This window comes from Anneissia japonica, unplaced genomic scaffold (assembly GCF_011630105.1).
Source record: "Anneissia japonica isolate Jap-2015-1 unplaced genomic scaffold, ASM1163010v1 scaffold287712_len2945570_cov188, whole genome shotgun sequence".
NCBI lineage: Eukaryota > Metazoa > Echinodermata > Crinoidea > Comatulida > Comatulidae > Anneissia > Anneissia japonica.
The window spans coordinates 2,943,034-2,963,137 of NW_022704401.1; the positions used below are offsets into that span (position 1 = coordinate 2,943,034).

The 20,104-nt window shown below is 34.3% G+C and overlaps 1 protein-coding gene across 1 annotated transcript in view; it reads right to left on the reverse strand.

Moving 5' to 3' along the window:
- The window catches only part of LOC117104697 (26S proteasome non-ATPase regulatory subunit 2-like), a 42,768-nt gene extending 26,107 nt beyond the window's left edge, over nt 1-16,661 (reverse strand). Inside the window, exons 1-6 of the mRNA XM_033245580.1 lie at nt 16,559-16,661; nt 10,743-10,799; nt 8,729-8,893; nt 6,934-7,055; nt 5,176-5,406; nt 2,046-2,204 (exon numbers count right to left, since the gene is read on the reverse strand). Coding sequence (XP_033101471.1) covers nt 2,046-2,204; nt 5,176-5,406; nt 6,934-7,055; nt 8,729-8,893; nt 10,743-10,799; nt 16,559-16,639 — 815 coding nt within the window. The 5' untranslated portion in view covers nt 16,640-16,661. The remainder of the gene's footprint in view (nt 1-2,045; nt 2,205-5,175; nt 5,407-6,933; nt 7,056-8,728; nt 8,894-10,742; nt 10,800-16,558) is intronic.
- Nucleotides 16,662-20,104: the final 3,443 nt, after the last annotated feature.

Genomic DNA, 20,104 nt, shown 5'->3' on the forward strand with positions numbered 1-20,104 from the left:
CTATACATGTTTCTCCTGACGCAAATCCAGTTATTGTTTATTATTCCATCATGACAATAACAATTACTATCAACACTGCAGTACCCTCTGCTTACTTGGACTCGAATTCAACCCTGGCCATCAGACGCAAGCTCGGTGGTCTAGAGGTATGATTCCAGGCTAGTGATCTGGAGATCGTGGGTTCGAGTCCCACCCGAGAACTTGCGATTTTTTTCACAGTTGTTTTCAAATGTACTGAGTATTCGGTACATTTCCACGTCAGGTAGGGCAAAAATTACACCTATACCCATTTATCTGTTGTACTTCGTGTTTACTGAAATTTATGCCAATTAATGCATGTTGTGATGTGGGATTACAGTAATTATTTAAAAAAATGTTGCCTTATTGATTCTCTTTTATTTCTATAGTCAGGTTAGGGAATTTTCCTAAGTATTTCATTTCATTTCATTTTATTTGGCATTATAAACATTAAAAATACAGTAATACAAAAATAAATAAAAATATAAATATACAATTGTGAAAAATGTCATGATTATTTTTGTTATTATATATTCATACTATAGTAAATGGAATTTGACAGCTATTTTTTGAATTTGGGGTGGTTGGAAAATTTCATTGGTTGCTTGGAGACTAGTGTTGGGGGATTAGATAAGGTTTTCTTTTTGGATTAATCCATTTATTTAATGTTGTGCAATAATATTTGGTTGATGTAATTTAATTTTTCTTCATATTCTTATACTAATTCAACATAATTTTGAAATACAGGCAGGGGTTACCAGAAAAAAGAAATAGGCAGTCCAAAATGTAAGACGAAAAACTTGTCGTTTAGCAACAGCCGAGGGGCACAAGCCCGAGTGGGGGTGGGGGTTTGGGAGGTGCTGTCCTCTTCCCTACGTAAGAAAAAAATAGAAAATTATAACCTTCAAGGTAGATTCACACCGAATCCGAATTTGGTTCGTATGGCTAATGAAACGAAAAAGAAAATTGAATCAGTGGTAAAAAATAGGTGTGTACTAAGATGTGCATCAAAATCTACTTTTAGAATGCATTTAAAAAGTGTTTGAAATTTTGTCTTCAAAGAAATAGTGTTGAATTACCTATCACAAAGATATTTCAGTAATAGATACTCAAATTATTTTCTAGGCTATGCAGATGCACCTTCATCTCTCCCTACTCTAGGTCCTCCAAATCAAGAGATGTATAGGCCTTGGCCTACTGTATTTTGTTCAATATTAAAATTTAACTTGTGATGTACATGCATTGTGGGCGTCTTAGAACCGTCCATTTTTCAGCAGGGTATATGTTTTTAACACACCATACACATGTTTTAAGTTAAATTTTCACCAGGTAGACAATAGTTTAGCCTTAACCTATTTGAGAATCTCCAGCGAATGTATGAAATCAACGTAGTATTAATAAAGGTGGTTTAATCTTCAACATAATATGATATACTGTAGCTACAGTATAGTTTAATGCAACATTCGATTGATTCGAAGAAGGTATAAAGAAATTGCTAAAGGTAGATCACGCAAAACTAGGCTAGGCCGAGCTGAGTAGGCCAAGCCGTCCAAGCTGTCATGGTTAAAAAGACCGTCATAAATAATTGTTGGACGGCCGGACAACTCGCTGGCTGAGCCCTTGATTACAGGTATATATTCTTAGATTTGAATTATTGGGTATTAATGAGTCTCTTTTGATGTATCATTATTACATTCAGTGTGTGCAACTATAGATTTTAAAGTTATCTCTATATTGCATTGTGTATGGAAGTATGGAAGTTAGAGTAAAAAGCCCTTTAACCGCATTTGTCTCTCCACTTCAATATAGTTTTTAATGTTTGTATACCTGAAAGGAATGAAATAATTAAAAAATACATTTCAATCCTAGTAGTTTGTGCCTTCCTTGGTTGCTCTCATAAGTGACCACCTCCACATTCAAGCTAACAGCACTTTCTGGACCTGATGGTGGTTGCTTACAAGAGGTTCAAGTTTATGCAATTAAAATTTGATGCTGGACTACCCTGTCAAACGAAACAAATAACCTACCCATCTTTGCATGTTGTGAATATTTCTTCAATAAGTTTCATATCGTTAAGACGAATAGCAAGACGCAGGGCTTCTGGATAACGGTCAAATTTACGGAAGATTCCAAGAGCCGTGTGGAGCAATGCTGAATCCTCTGGTTCAGGAACATAGTTAACACAACTGAAACGAAAAAACATAACTACTTTAATATAAAAATGGTGCAAGCTTAAAATTTTGTAGTTACTATTTGTATATTACTATTATTGGTACCATCATCATTGTTATTAGGACTGACTTACCATACTCAGTTACATAATATCTAATCTTTGAAATTACAAATCTCATGCACATTCATTACATAGATGCTCTTTATCACAGTTGCCATGAATCAAAAGCAAGCAGTTGCGCTTGTGATGCTGGACTTATTGGCTGCTTTTGACACCGTTGATCACCAAAAACTTATTGATCATCTTCATTTTTGGATTGGCATCTCCAATCTTGCTTTAAACTGGTTCACTTCATACCTCAATAACCACTCTCAATTAATTGAAATTAATGGTGTTAGGTCCACTCCTAAAATCAGTGAATGTGGTGTTCTTCAAGAATTCAGCCTCCTCCTTTTTTCTCTTATACATACTGGTAGCTCCACTGTTAAAAAATGATATTCAACTTTACGCCATTTGATCCAAACTTCTACTTTACTGCTGAACATCTTGAAAGTTCTTTTAAAGACATCCACTTTTGGCTCACAAACGATTTTCTAAAACTTAATGAAACAAATGTTGCACTGAATCAATGTTTTCCTTCTTGACACTTTTTCCATTATTCATCTCTTTCCTCATCCTGTCTTGATTACTGTAATTCTCTTTTTTTGCGCACTTCCCAAATCTCAAATTCAGACTCCAGATGCTTTAACAGAACTCTGCTGTATGAACTTATAACATTCACAAATAGTCTCTCTCACATCACCACTGTTCTCCTAGACCTTCACTGGCTTCTCATTGATTGACGCATTAAGCTCAAGATCTTGCTACTACTTTTAAAGTACTTCTGTTTAAACTAACTATCTACAATCAGCTTACCCATCAATATGTTCCTGGATGCACCCCAAGATCATCTGAAATTTTTTTTCCTCTGCACTCCCCACACATCCTTCAAAACTATTGACCATAAATATTTTTCTTTTGCAGCACCTACAATTTGGAATTCACTCCCTGTACACATTAAAAACTGTTCTTCATTTTAATAATTACTTAAAACTCACATTTTTCATCATTAACATGCACAGTGCCTTTGATAATACACCTTGTTTGTTTAATTGATGCTTCGTTGAATTGAATTTATTCGGCATTGTTTAAAAGAAAAACATTACAAACATCAAAAACATCAATTTATATCGAGATAGATAAAAAGGCCCGAAGCTAGAAGTTAACAATAGCAATAAAATATTATCATTAGTAAAAATTGTGTATATGTGAGGTCTCACCACAAAATGAGACGCATCGTTGGTGAAATTATTTTGAGATAATCACCAAAATAGTTCAAAGTCAAAATTTTACACAATTTTGATTTTAATGTTTTTGAATAACTTGATATTTATATTAAATAATTGTATACTTTTTAAGTGAATTTTCTTACTAAAACAGTGTTCTCAGCACATATTCTGTGTCTAGTCCTATTATTTGTACAGGTTATTTTATCTTGGAGGCCGATTTTCTCAAAATGTGGTCCTCTTACACATAATATTTAAATGCTCACATCTCTGGATCTACATTCTCTAGTGAAGCCATTCAAAGACCAAATTAAAGCTTATAATGTGATCTACCCAAATATAATATAAAATCAATTTTTGATATTCTAACCATGAGACTCATTTTGTGGTGAGGCCTCACATATTTATTGTTTTCCTTATATACACCTTTCGAACAGAATGATGGGGATGCCTAGACAAACCATGAAAAGTCCAAGAGGACTTATTTCCAATGGGGTCTAAAAAATATCATCTAATAGAAGAGTGTATATAAAAAAAGTCATAAGAAATTAACAAAAATGAAATTAATGAAAAGATAAAAAGTTAATTCCAATATCATTATTAACTAGATTTGTGAAAGAGTTGGAGTGCTCCATCCAAGTTTAGCAGCATACCAATGAAGAACTTATCTAGGAAACATTCTAACCATATGAATTACAGTGGCCTCTTTCTAAACTTAGATGAAGTGATGCACTGGTGACGTCATCACAAATGTAGTTGAGAGCATCTATGTAACGAGTGCGAACAAGATTTGTAATCTTAAAAATGGGATACTATGTAACTGAGTATGCTAAATTTACTTATTATAATTTATTTATTTGTTATTTATATAGCACCTTTCATTTCTTTGCAGATACAAAAAACTTCTTTCCCTGGTCCACATGCTTCAAGTGTTGCTGCTGCATTACCGCAGGAACAGGCAACCCCACCAGGTATTCAATTTTATACTCCTGGGTGGAGAGAAGCAATGCAGATGAAGTGCCTTGCTCAAAAACACAAGCTAAAGGCACAGCGAGGGTTTGAAACCGCGATTAATTCTAAAGTTCTAAAGTAAATTTTAAACAATTTCTTTATTCAATTTTATTGAATAAAATAGAAAAAAATTTGGAAAGGAGACATAAAAAAAAACAAAAAAGAGCTGCAAAAACAAAAAAACCAGGCCACAGTCAAAGGTTTTGCAGTGCACACCTTCCAGCAAACACCAGAAAAATTATTGATTGTTTTGGAAAACTGTTGGACCGGTCGTAGCACGATATCGTTTGGCAGTTTTTATGCACTGTTTAAACGTGTTTGTATGTGGCTTAATGGAGTTGGCGTTACGCCAGCAGATGTTGAGTCGCATCCACAAAGGTCGAGTCGTGACTGGTGCAGCAGGGGCTACTGGCCAAAGTCAGAAAAGCAATACGATAAATTGAAATAAATATGATAATATCAAAATAATATAATATAAACAAAACAAAAAAACAACCTGTGAGGGTTACCTTTCCATCTCCAGGGAGCTGATTAATAAATAAGCCCTTTTGATCACAACTTTTAAATAAACTTTTAATAAAATTACATTAAATACAGAACAATCATCAAATACTAAATGCATTTACTACTAATTTTGACCTACAGTACCTGGTAAGGTATAAGCAAACACGACTGAAAGCATCCTTGTCCACAAATGATTCTAGCATGTCCAGCCTGTCAATTTCCATGAGCAGATCACATGCTTCGGCTTCAGCATTGTGGTTCATGTGGTATGGTATTATTTCGTTTGTCAAGTTTAGTAGTTTCTCTCGATGCTCATTTGACTTTTTTTCATCCTCTAGCTCATTCCATGCTTGACCAATTTCACCAGCAAGGTATCTGGAATCAAAAGAAAAGCAGATGTGTTATAACTCAAAATGCAAGCTGCGCTATGAAAAAAAACATAGATTACAATATCATTCAATCTGGAAGTGTCAATGATTATATCACAGCAGCAATCAAATTGTTTCTGTGGGATTGAAAGAAATGGCACAGTGACATTACCTGATGACAATTAAAGTAATAGCAGGCATGAGCGAACACACTTGCCCGACGCCAGGGACAAGTGTTTTTTTACGGTGGGACAACAAGAATTGTAGGGACCACTTGTCCGTGGACAAGCACTTTTAGAATAGGCTACTTCACCATATAATGTGTAATGCTTTCACAGTACAAGACAAGAGACTTCAAGACTAGTAATTACAGTACTTTCAAGTACGAATATGGACAGCAGCCATTAGGTCGACTTCAAAAAAGGCCTAGTCTATTTCGTTTGCGCATGTGGGAAAGGCAATCTAGACAGACTAAGAAAGGGTAGTTAAATTGGTATTTAAAGTTGTTAAAAAATTATTCATTTCTATGTGATGGAGATTGTGCATATAAAATCAAAATCTTGTAAAAGTGGAGTAAAAAATTAAGGGTTTAGGGCCTATAAATGAATAATTTTCCCGTCTCAAAATATTTTGCTGCCTCAGAGATTCTCTAGAAGGGATTCATCCCCTTGGCCCATGCTCAGAGATAGGCCTACACTCCTTGTCTTTTGTTGAGAGGTTAGCAATTTTATTTATTTTGCAATAAATGAAGATGTGTCGGGCTGTAAAATATTCCCCGCGTAAAGTATTAGGCCCACAAATCCGTCAGCGGATTTTAAAAATATGAGCTGATTTCCATGGATATTTTTCAGAAAATTGAGACCTTGATAGTAGGAACACATATTTACGATTCTGTGCATCTATTTTTCTAGAGGTTTTCCCATGCAATTTGAATTAGTTTTTTTGTATCCTCCGGAAAAAAAAAAATACAATTGAAGTTAGTAATAGAATTGATTAAGATCGGCAAACAGGTACAAACATACCCCCACCCCCTCCCCAAAATAACTTCATACAACAGTCCTGTCAGCGTGTGGCTGAGAACTGGTGTATCATGGAAAACAACCATGAATGATGCCTGAGAAATTTTTACTTGCAGTTGTCGTGACGACGGCTTTTAACCACACAATAAGAAAATAATCAACACACTCTTACATACATAAAATATTATTAATAATGTTTATTTGAATTTCTCCATTTATACATTATTGAAATTCTTGCAAATTAAAAGAAAAAAAAAACATTTTGCGTGATCAATGCAGTATGCATGGTACAGGCCTATTAATGTTGTAGAACTTCAAATTACAGTACTTGAATGAATGCAAAATCAAACTAAAACCAATAAAGTTGCAGTACCGTACAACAATATTTGATTTTGTATTTACTTTTGTCTTTTACCGAACCACATTGGAAATCAGTACATTTGTATTGAAAGTGCATTTCAGGATAAAGAAAGAATAAATAAACAGTAATAAAACATGCATAAATCTATCTTTACCTCACATATTCATGACCCCATGATCCAATCTCTTCTTTAGATCCAAGTAAACGGAATTTAAGACAATCCCTGGTGTCGCTCATTGTCATACCCAGAACTGATATAATGTCTGCACAAAATTTCTACAAATGAAAAAGTCAACGCAAAAAGTACTACATTATTATGATACAGTACTTTTATTGAAGTAATATTTAACGTATTGCAAATATGTTACTTTACTTTTATTAACTCATTCATCCAACTATAACGGCACAAACAACAAAGTACTATGGATCCTAGGGATTAAAAAAAATGTACATAAAAACTGTCCAAATTTAGTAATTGGTCATAGCATACTTTAGACTACTTAGAAATAAAAAACTTCAAAATGTTGTTAATGTTGGTGAAAATCACCCCCAATTAATAAATACCATATTTATTCAGAGAAGCGTTTTTTTTAGGATTGTCTATTCAAGGGAGGTATTTAATTCGAGAAAGGAGTTTTAATCTAAAATGGATACGTATAATAATAGTCAAACAAACAAACCTTAATTTCACTCTAAATGTGCAACTACAACACATAATTACCGTCAAAATGTGTTATTGCGAGATCATGAAGGATAAATCCCAACCAGGTTTATAGGAAAAAAGCTATTCTACTGGAGTGCAATAATGAATAGACTGTGTTGAGTCTATTCGAGGAAAAATCCCCCAGGGCGTGTATTCGAAGGAGGTTTTTATTCCAAATGAGGCTCTGGTTTATTCGAGGGAGGCGTTTATTTGAATAAATGTGAATTTGTAAGAATAAGATATAGAATATGAGGCAATGAATTAGTTTCTGCCACTGCTCAGTACACATAAACAGGCATCATGACTTAAATTCAATATCTAAAATGATACATCTGTTTACATTTGCTCAACTTCACAGCTATTAAATAAAAAATTTACTTATTGGCATGAGTAAACCCACTTGCCCCATGCCCAGGACAAGTTTTTTTTACGATTGGGCAACAAGAATTTTTGGGACCCACTTATCTGTTGACAAGCACTTATAGAATAGGTAACATTACTATGTAATGCGTAATGCATTTACAATACTTATGAAAAGTCTGACTTGACAACAAATTGGTTATTTTCGCACGAAAGATTTAAAATAAATCCTAAATTCCTACATTTTAGCCACCAGATCTATCGTAGGTGTGCATTGGACCTACTGTACAGCAGGCATTTCTTTCCGCACAATATCATACCTGTTAGCCAACCAGACGTCTGGGCCTTCTGCATGTGGACTGTTTACAATATAAATTTGCACTGGTCTATATAAAACGTCCCTATTAGTCGAATCCAAAATGATAATTGAAAAATGATTTGACTTACAGATTGTTAATTAATAGAAAACACAACAATTTGGCATGTAAAATAAGATCGACTTAGAAATTATTCGAGTTAGGCAAAGTCGACGTAAGGCAAGTTTAACTGTATGCAAATTTAGTTTGGGGTGGGGGAGAAGAGCAGAAGGGCTGTAGACTCTAATGCCACTTAACTTGATGAAACTATTACCATACTCCATTTGAATCAATGAACATTTGGTATTGAACAAAAACTACTTTATTTACAAATTTCTTAAGAACAATTACAAAATGTGTAGCAACAAACTAGATTGCCACTAGTCCCTCATTATTTTTGTTCACATTCTGGACAGCGCCATCAGTGAGTGAGCTGTAGTTATTTGGAGACAGATAAGGTAAAGGGATTTGAAAAATACTGGTTGAAATCAAATAGCAGCTGAGAGAGTAGGTGTTCATTAGTGCAGTACCTTATTTTCTGGTACAATGATCTTCTCATAAACGCTAATCAGTGTGCTGTAATGAGGGCGTAGGAATTTTAGCGGTTTCGGAACTGATGTCATGGAGCTTGTTGATGCCCGGATTAAGGCTCGCAACTGCTCCAATGCTGGTTTATACAGAGTTGTATCAGACTCCTGTTAAAACAATAACAATTCATCAATATAAAGTATTACTCTTCAAATTCAAGTCTTTTCATGAAAAATAATGGTAATGGTTGGAGACTTTACATAGCGCATAATACGTGGTCTCTATGCGCTGTACAGAAAACAAAAAAGCAAAATCTATTCAAGAAGCTACTGTAAACCAAACTAAAATAAATGACTGAAACAGCACACACAGAGGAACCAACACCATCGCACTGTTCATTTGCAATTTTAGACCATCGACAAGCAGTGGTTCCCACGGGTTAGCACATACTGTACATGACTCACAGGTGCTTGAATGGTGCTGGCATCTGGCCTAGCCTTTCCCAACAACAAAAGTGAAAAATTTATAGAAACCAGAGGCAAAAATGCAATTTCAACAATTCTGTTGATACACAATATCAGAATACAGTAGGGAAAATTTTTGTAAATCTGAATGCACAGAGTTATACCACTTGTCTGCACATTTAGATATGAAAGATTTAAATTTAATCTCAAAAGATTAATTTAAAAAATTGAGTATCCTTGCATATTAAGTAAATATACAAGGACAGTATGTAATCAATTGTAATTCAAATACTGTATCGCTATTCATGATGAAAAAATGGTGTAGCCCTGTTAGCCTGCTATAGTATAAAACAATAGAAATGACAAATCTCAGCACTACGGTAATCATAATATTACCTCTAACATTCGTCCACACAGTGAACTACATCAAGGTGGTGATGATGATGATGACTATGTAGACGAAAGGTAGAGCTAATAAATATTATAGGCACAGTCAAACTCGCCAAAGTTGAATGTGCCTAAGTCGAAAATTTGTCAAAGTCGAAATTATTTTCATGTCACTTCATCTTCCCTACAGTATATTTACAATGGTTTATATTTGCTCTAACTTGAATAAATGTAGGTTGAATAAAAACCAAAGTCGAACATATTTTACATGCCAAATTGATCTGTTTTCCATTAATTTTTAGTCCGTGGGTCAAAGTCAAAATGCTGATGTGAAACTTTAATCATTTTAAGCTGTGACTATTGTTCAGACATGTAGTAAAGTTGACAAGCGACTAATGTTTAAGCACTGTTTCAGGTTTTGTTAGTTCTTTTTTAAATACAGTAAATTAAGTTGTATTGTAAGACATGTACAGAATTGTAAAATAAATGTCTTTATGGAATTTAATTATAGGGAATAACCTGTCATATAAAACAAATATTGCTATATATTTTCATGGATGATAAGGATACCTGGAGGACTTTCATTATGAACCGACAAAGATCGACCTGGTAAGGTAAGGTTAATTTAAGTGTTGACTGATTCCTCTTTATAATGTATTCAAAAGAATGGCATAGAAGCAATTAACTACTCTGAAGAATACTGCTTTCAAGTACTAGGCTACCTAAACATAAGTTTAGGTAGTCTAGGCCTATTCTACACTACTAGGCCAAATTTGCGGTCAATATCGTGCATGTACCGTCAGTGCGTGTAAATTTGTTCGGGTCTCCGTAAGGCCTAACTCTCCCAAGTAAAGTGGCAATTGTGATACAACTTGAATCAAATTCCACTTTGCTTTAGTCGAATTTAATCTAAGTCGAACTACAGTATATTTCAGTGGCACTTTAGATTTGACTTAGGCGAGTTTGACTGTAGTCTTTAAAGTGCTGAGATTTGTAATTTCTTTTATCATTATTGTTTCTACTTTTATTGCTACTGCTGCTGCAGTCTGCTAACTATTAATAATAAATTTACTATTTACTATGCTTTACTAAATATTACTACTACTATATATTATATTCGTCGTAGGTTGTCATCATTATGACCAATTGCTAAAACGCAACTTACTGTAAGTCTTTCAACAAGCATATTAAGTTCATCTTGCAGCTGCTTATCTTCTTCAGACTAGATAATGAAAAACATAATATGATTTGAAATATATTCATGATGAAATACAAAGTAGTATTAAAAGTATTCAGTTTATTTAAATAGTGATTGTACATCTAGTACAAAGACAATCATGAAGTCATCATTATACTCCAATATTATTTATCCTATTAAACTGTGCACTAATTTCAGTAGTGCACACTTTACGGTATGTACATGTTACGGTATATTCTACATACAGTAGGCTACTTTTAAAACTAGCCTACAGTAGGCTACTTTTAAAACACGCGTCTGCTTAGACACATGGCTTTGATGATTTAACGCTGATTTATGACGCTCTTTAGTTTCTTTTTTTATGGTTCATTGGTATTTTGGTGAGCACATACATATTTTTATAAGCAGTTGGGATTAACTTTCTGTGTTTATTCATCATCATTTCAGATGTTATCGGCGCACTGCAGGGCGAATGCCTCGCCAAGCTGAAACCATCCACGTCTGTTCTGTGCAGCCCTCATCCAGAAAATACCGGCAAACCCCACGATCTCATCCCTCCATCTGATTTTAGGTCTTCCTCGACTTTGTGTGCCTATTCTGGGAGTCCATTCAGTTGTTAACTTCGTCCATCTGTTGTCATTTGTTCTGGCGAGGTGCCTTGCCCATCTCCATTTCATGATTTTAACTACTTGTATGACAGCATGAACTATTGTTTATTCCCTAATTCATTTAATAGTTTTCCTGTCTAATTTGGTGATCCCCAACATGCACCTTTCAATATTTCTTTGTGTTGCCTTTAGTTTTGTTTTTTTTCCCAAAATTGTTTATTAAGTTTAAAAAATAACAAGGTCTTGTAATCTCAAAAGCTCCGATGAGGGCAGTATAATAGAGGAAGTAGAGTATATTGGCCATTATGGCTGCCCATACAAAAAAAGATATGTTAATCAATCAGCAAAAAAGATCAATCAATCAGCTCACCGGTCCGCGCATTAAACTGAGGTTACCCTTTATTCGGCAGGGCTCGAAATTCACGCTAGCAAACTAGCAATTTGCTAGTAGGTTTGTCATAATTGCGAGGTAAACATTCACAAACCAGCAAATTAAAAAAAATGATTGCTACTGTAGTTGGAATATCTATACAAAATATCTTGTAATTAGCCTAGTATTAAACTAAAACTACACTAAACTGAACTACAAAACTAATACAAATTTTATTTAATTATTTTGTTATTTATAAAAATCGATTAAAATGCCTATAATTGATGAAAAACGATCGTTTTTTTCATCTTGAGCACTGGGAACAAGATGTTGGCTTTACTTCCTTACAAGCTAAACTACCTGCAGAAAAAAATTTGCTTCCCTCACATGTGTTTGTTGACAGAAGTCACGGACGATTTGATCGGTAGTAATGCATACATATTTAATTTGATTTTTTAGATAATAAACAATGTTTCAGATATGACAATCATAATGTACTATGAATACAAATAATAGGTTACAACCTAGGCTTCAATTGGCAGATGATTTAGGCCTAGCCTACTAAACCCTAAACTAAGACCTTCAATAAAACATGAAATAATGGATACTGTAGCAGAAATAGATTAACCACACACACACGCACGTACAGCACACACAGCTTTGCGCCTACTTAGCGTTCCATACAAATACATCGCAGCCGAACTTGTTCACGGCCGAACAGGTCCTAAACCAGATGAAGCACGACGACGGCCACTACTTGCCTGCCCTTTTGCAGCCTTGGTCTCAATGCCCTCACGATGCTTAATATAGATCGTTTGACACGTAAAAGAAAAAAAGAAAGCCAAAAACGTAGGTCGCCTAGGCTACTGTAGCCTAGGCCTACAGTAGGTAAGTTTGCAGCGACAGAGAATTTCCATGTGTGTTGATATAAACTGTTTTTGCAGTTACCGTTGTGTGCGCATGCGTCTGACTCGAGCATGTACTGTAGTTGTAAACACACATGCTTGCTATGCAGAGCTTGCTTTTTGGCAATCTGACATCATCGCAACTCGTGTGAAATTAACTTAATTGTTGACACTCGGCTAAATCTAATTGATGACAGCCAGTTTAGAGGTGTGTATATTACAGAGGTGTAATATGTTGATTTGGTACTGGCCAATATATTTTACTGGTTAAGCAGCTCATTTTGCTAGCTGCATTTTTAACAACTATTGTACTGTAGCCCTGCTTGGTGTTTAATGTTTAATTTTTATTTTGTATCAATGAAGTTTCTAAGATATTTGAGAGAGCTAGCTGACAAAAAAAATTGAAAGTGCTGTACAGTAAGATAGTATTTATGTTCATTTAGTACAAAATTAAAATGTCTTAAAATTGAGAAAAATTATCATGTACATAAAAAGGCCAACATGATATTTTTGGTTGCTAGTATTGACACTTGTGAAATATAATATTTCCTTGGAATTATTTCAAATTTGTTAAAAAAAAAAAATTCTGACCGAGATTTTGACAATTAAACAAACATACTGTATCTCAGGCCTACTTGATCGACAGCAGTGTGCACAATGCGAAGTACAAAAACTAATCTCATTAGAGAGGGTGCACTTTATTGACTGTATAAATGTATACACAAAAATGAGAGCATTCCAGCAGATGCATTCAAAGAGTATAAATAGAAAAAGAGAGTGTACTCCTGTTTTTAAAAACGTCACGTCTGCATAGGACGCCCACTGAAGGTTGTATGTACTTTTTATTACCCAGTGCAGCACGATAGAAGTACGCCCGCAGCCCACGAATTTCACGTCAGCAATCGGCAATTGCCGACCATATTGCCGAGCCAGAATTGCTACAGGACGGCAATTTTTTGCCGACATAAGCCTAGATTTCTTTGCTTCAAAAACTGCTTGGAAAGTCAAAAACAGGCTATAGCAGACACTAAATTTCATGTACGTCGTCAAACCAAGGAAATTGGTGGTTCATAAAACAGATTTTTTGTACATTAACTATTTTTAATAGGCATGCAGTACGTACGATTTGTGTACAATTGTCTTGTCTTTCTCGCCTAGTCATTTCGTAGGCTAGGCCTAGGTAGGAATCGAATGACGCTAGCCAGACAAGGCCTACAACATTGCACATTTGAAGCCAAGTGGGCCGCGTACTGTAGATCGTAATGCTTATCTAAATCTATTATTGGTCTTCATTTTACAGTATCATTATCATATTTAAAATGTTGTTTATTATCTAAAAACAACGAAATTCAACATATTGTATCTACCTAATCCTACTGTCCGTTTAAACGCAATCACGATCGCATCGTGACTTCACTTCTGACAAGTACTGTACTGTATGGAAAATCCCTGATAGATCATTCACTCTTCTGGGCATGTGACATGCATGGGCAGTTTTGTAGCAGCCTGTGATGATACGATCAAAGTTTTTTACGAAAGTGATATTTCCCATGCCAAAGATAACGATAAAACGAACTCTAAAACAAAATTTATTCGGCGATTTTCTTATGTAAAACATGTATTATACTACACTATTAAATTAATACAAGTACGACCATTCTTTCACCAGCAATATATCGATTTAATAAAGAAATTAACAAAATCACAATCTGTAGATGACGATGTAATAAGGTCGAGCGTTCGGAAAAATTGTAGTTTCTATATAGGCCTGGTAGTAAAAAATTGCCGAGGATGCCGACCTTGGAGAATTTAAGGTCGGCAAATTTTTGCTGACTTAATTTTTTCCTAATTTCATGGGCTGTGACCGCTATGAACTCAATAAGTAAAAAACAAAAGTAGAGTATCTTGTCGAAAAAGAAAAACAGACAAACCGACCGTGCGCGGTGGAGTACTGGGTAATAAAAAGTACATACAAGCATTACAGTAGTTGGCGTCCTACACTAGTTGCGTATGGCGTATCGTTTTTTACGCTTTCAATGAGCATACAGTAGTTGGCTCTCTTGTTCTATTTATACTCTTTGATGCAATCCACAACTTCTGAATTTGACTAGTAACGAAGAAGTCTTTGAGAAAATGGTAATCTCCTAAGATAGCTGTAGGAGTACATCCGTGTGAGAGTGCTTGTCAAAATCCAGAATAGGAAAGCGTTTACCATATTGGAAAAAAAATCAGTGTCACATGGGGGCTTTTCCTGGTTGGGTATTACTAAAAAACAAACACTCGGAAGACGTTCCCTGATAATTTCCGATGCAGAAGATGGAATTCCCACCTTCAAAAAACTTTGTGATATGTTTTGAAAGTTTCAAATTTTAATAAAATACAAACAAAACTGAAAATAACTCATTTTCCTATAAAAAATATGAAAATATCAAAGACTCTGTAATGATATTTTTGATGCATTTTTAATAAGACTGTACCCCGATTGTTTAAATACCCTAGGCTAGATACATTCTGAGCCACTCTAGGCTGCGATATGAGTGATGTGTCATCGCATAGCCTACCAGAACCCATGAAGAGGAAGATATCGTGTCCAGGCTTAGCTAGGCTGTACGCATGGTGCATGCATATGGTGACAAATTGAAGATAGATGCACATAGAAAAAAATATCAGATTATCACTCTTTTTGTGATGAGGGCGGGCAGTTTTTTTGTTTTTTTTAAGGGAACAATAGAATTTTGCTTTTTTTTTTTATTGATGAGGGCAGGACTGTTTTTACAATATCTGGCAAGAATTTTGTAAATATTGTGTATTTATAAACTGGTTTAATTTTATTGTTTTTTTTAAGAAAATGTATTTCCATTTAGGAAATTGCATTGTTTCTTTAAGCTGTTGAACAAATTTTTGCAGGCAGGAGTGATAATCTAACAATTTTTTATAGGGTAGGTCGCTAATTTTCGACATTACTAAAAACATCGTCATTTTCGGACTTTTGGACAATACAATTACAGGAATCTAAATTTTAACAGATGCACATGTAACTCATACCTTTCAACTACAAATTCATAAAATTAAAGTGCATCCTGCCTGTAAAATGTAATCATCCTTTTGCCGATTTTACGCTAGTTTTCGACACCCCCTCTTGTTTTCGGCCTTTAGTTTTCGACATTCAGTGCTATTTTCGCAATTTTAATCTCTTGGAAATACAAACTGTGGCAAAATGGTTAAGTTGTCGCACAGACCAGTATTGAGTAAAGGAGCTATAAAATATGGTAGCTCAAAAAACTGCCTAAAAATCCAATTTTTTTTCACTAGGCCTATATAGATCAACAGTTTAATGTCTTATTAATGATGTCCCAAAGTATTAGTTCTAGAAGTGATCAACAAATTGTTTATTCAATGTTATTTAGATAGTTAATTCTATTAAACAATGTATGCACAAATAACTTCGGAAGGCAATTACTCAAAATCATGTTTATCTTGACTCCAAGAGTGTTGTAATTTCTCTTTCCAATAAATTAGGCTTGAAATGTCCAATTTCAATGAATGACCCCTCATTTTAAAGATCACATACTCAGGTATCTGAAAATACTAATAACTTGAATTTCAATTTTTGCTACAACTTAGCCATTTTGCCACAACATGCCTCATTTGATTTAATCTTGTTGCTGCGCAGTATAGACCTAGGCCTAGGCCTACACCCGCTCGGTTTAGCCTAGGCCCTAGCTAGGGTAGCCTAGCTAGATGACAATGCAAAAAAGGCCCGCTAAAGGAAAGTGAGCCAAGGCTAGCCTAAGTAAGCAAAGGTTTCCTTTCTGTTTATCCTGAACCAATACGACGGATGGGAAGATAAATTATCATTTTTAATAGAAAATACACGTTTTAAACCACAAAGTAACTTACAAGCTCTGGTTCTTGGTCTATTTCATGTTTCTTTTCAGTTTTTTGATCCGACTTATTCTCGTCATTTTTAGTATTCGCCATGATGATTCAATGAAACGCCCTCATTATAGCGTACGTACTCTCTTGGTCTTAGACGTTCACTGCTGCTGCTCCAGACGTTTATTTATTTATTTATTCGGAACGTACACTTTTAAATCAGTGGCACTCTTCCAAAGAGAGGTGCGTCCAAGAAAATAAAACAAAATATACAAAAACACTAAAACAAAACACAACTTAACTAAGAGCAATAGGAATTAAAAATAAACCCCACCTATTAACCCCTTACTTAACTCCCCACCCAAAGCAACCAACGAGAAATTAACCTATTTTCATTTAAATTCCTTTCCCTTTAGAGCAAAAATAAACATGAACAAAGCTAAACCCTCCCCAACTAACCCACACAAGAACAAAACCAAATTTTCGTTTATCCACCCTCTCACTTAACAACTGATTTACATTAAGCTAAAAGATTGCAATGACCAAGGTTGGAAGAACAGCAATGCAGAAAAGAACAAAAATATACAATGTACTTGAATAAACGGTATATGAACTAGGGTATGGAATTGATTATTTCATTTCGAAATTTCCAGGCCCTTCAATTTCTCTGCTATGGGAAAGACTTGAGCAGCCCAAAAGGTATTTAAGTTTATTGTTATTACATTCATTTAGATAAGCATTATATAAAGCTTGGTTGCCAATTAAGTCCAAATGAACTTGTAATTTAGTATTTTCCTCCATACGTACATTATGTAATGCTGGGCAGTCAAAGAGAAAATGACGGATGTCTTCATCCGCATTTAAATTACAAATTAAACATTTCATATTGTTCCTTTCATTCCAGTTAGACGTTCTGGCATTTAATGTTAGGGTATTGACCCGAGTTTAAACTTCAGTGCAAACTCCCTCAAAATCCGTCTTATCAATTAAGTAGTGTTCTAAATTAGGACGCGGCTGTAAAATTGCATAATCTTGAAGGGACGATTTATTTTGAACATCCAATTTCCATTCATTGACTATGAAGTCATTAAATTTTTGTAAAATCTCTCTACTTGAGAAAGAGCATTCTTCATTTTTCAGCATGACATTGAATTTATTTGTATCTGACTTTATAAGAATATCATGTAAACAAGAAAGGAATTGGAAACGTAATTCTTTAAAATCGCAGTTCAGTTGAAGCATGGCAAGTAGAAGCAGCTTGGGCCAACGAGACGTATCCATTAAAATTAATCTATTGAAGTATTTAATACGGACAATAGTTTGTAGATCCTTAATAGGTATCCATCCCAAATCGCCATACAGGTTTACACATGGTGTGTTTCTTGGTGTCTTTAGTAAATACCGTGTCATTTGAGTTTGTAGGCGTTCTAATTTAGTTATGTCAAGTTTACTTAGGGTACACCATGCGGGACAACCGTAATTAATAGATGGAAGCGCTATTGTGCGCCACAAGATATCGCCGTAAAAAACTCTATTTTTTTTTTTTTATAAAACTTGATTTTACAAAGGCATCACCACCGTTTTTAAGTAATTCATTTGTAATATTATCTAATCCTGGGGCTTTATTATTCTTAGCCAATGAAATTGCATCTTCAACAATGTGATAATAAATAAAAATATTATATAAAAAAAAATACCATCTGTACCATCACTTCATGGAAAATCATTTGAAAACTCCTCTCTAATTAGCATTTACAAACCTAGCAGTTAAGTAGGCATTGTTGTCAGTGAGGTCCATGTTAGCTTTACCAACATTTTCCCAGTATTTCTTAACTGTTGAATATATTAAACCTTCATCCAAAATGATTTCATTTGTGTCAAGTTTTTTAATACAATGAAGATTACTTTTCAAATGTTTACAATTTTTACCCTTTAAAACTTTCCAAAAATCTTTACATGATGTACCACCTTGGTTTGAAATATCAATGGACATTTGAACACGTTTATGAGTAATCTTTTCAGAGACTAGCTTTTTAACCTGCTTTTGTTTTTCTTTGTATGACTCCCACAACATGGCACCATAATCACAATGAATATCCATGTCATGCCTGCTATTCTTATTAATACAGTGTTAACACCACTGTTAATTTTAGGCCTATTATTGATATTATTATCATTATTATTATTATTGTCAATATTATTATTATCATTTTTATTACTCTTAATCCACCTACGGTGTTCACGGGAGGCTTTTTATCCTATCCTTAATGGCGATGTCAATTTCTTTATCAAACCACGGTTTTAGTTTGCTGTTTGAAATCTTTAGACCTATTCCTTCAGTGGCTGCCTCAATTACTTTATCCTTCCAAGATTCCCATATTGAGTCAACAGTATGAAATTCATTAACATCCCAGTTATCAAATTTCTCTCGAGTTAAATTTATATAGCTTGAATAATCCTGGTCAGGTTCAATATTCCATATTGTTTTATTATTCTTAGTAGGAATGGGCTTATTTATATCTAGATTGCTTATTGTAAGCCACAAAACACAATGATCACTGTCGAAGCTAAACATTCTTTCCTCGTCAATAAGTAAGTTATTAACATAATTAGTTAAGGCTTTGGAACATAACAGATAATCAATTGTGCTTTGTTGTTTATTTCGGCGCCAGGTAATTTTACCCTTACAAAATTCAGTGCAGTTAAGAATAGTTAAATTAGAATTATCTTTAAATTCGAGGAGTCTTTCACCATTTGAGTTAAGAATGCGATCCCCACCAGGAATTTCTTTGCCAATTCTGGCATTAAAATCTCCCATTATCAATATCTTAGGATCCTCTTCCTCCGCTTCGATTCTCATAATTTCAGACAGTAATTGGGCATATAATTCGTCTGTTAACTCATGGTTACTCCCTTGAACAGGAAAGTAAGCAACACAAACATACATATGAGCATTATTAGCAATGAAAACCTTTACCCATAAACGTTCAAATTCATCATCTTTACAATTGAAATAGTCATCACTGTCACCTACGAAAATTCATATATAATATGAATGTCATAGACGATCAATTTGGATCGAAGGTCTAATGTCTGTCCAACAATGTACAGAACAAAAAGAATTACAAACTTTTAAATTTAACAAATGAGTAAATCTTTATTTCTAAAATAATAGGTCTTTTTAAACAATAAACAACACAATACAAACAATACAAACATAGAAAACATTAAATATTAAATATCAAATTCGCAACCAATGCTTTTAATTCTAATCATAACATTACTTAGCAATAATTAATTTATAATGAAATATTGGCTATCCAAATCTATATATCTTCGTATATAGCCACAGCAAATAACTACCAGTTTAATTAATATATTATAACATTATTGGAGTAAATAGTAATGACGAATACTACGTCTCTATTTAATCACTGTTCCCGCTTAAACACGTCTGTCTTGATAATGCGTTGAATATCCACCATCATAACTGATTACGATACTCTACGCTTCATCATTGGTTTCTACTTGAAAAATTCCATACAATAGCACAGTAGCTCCCAAATATTA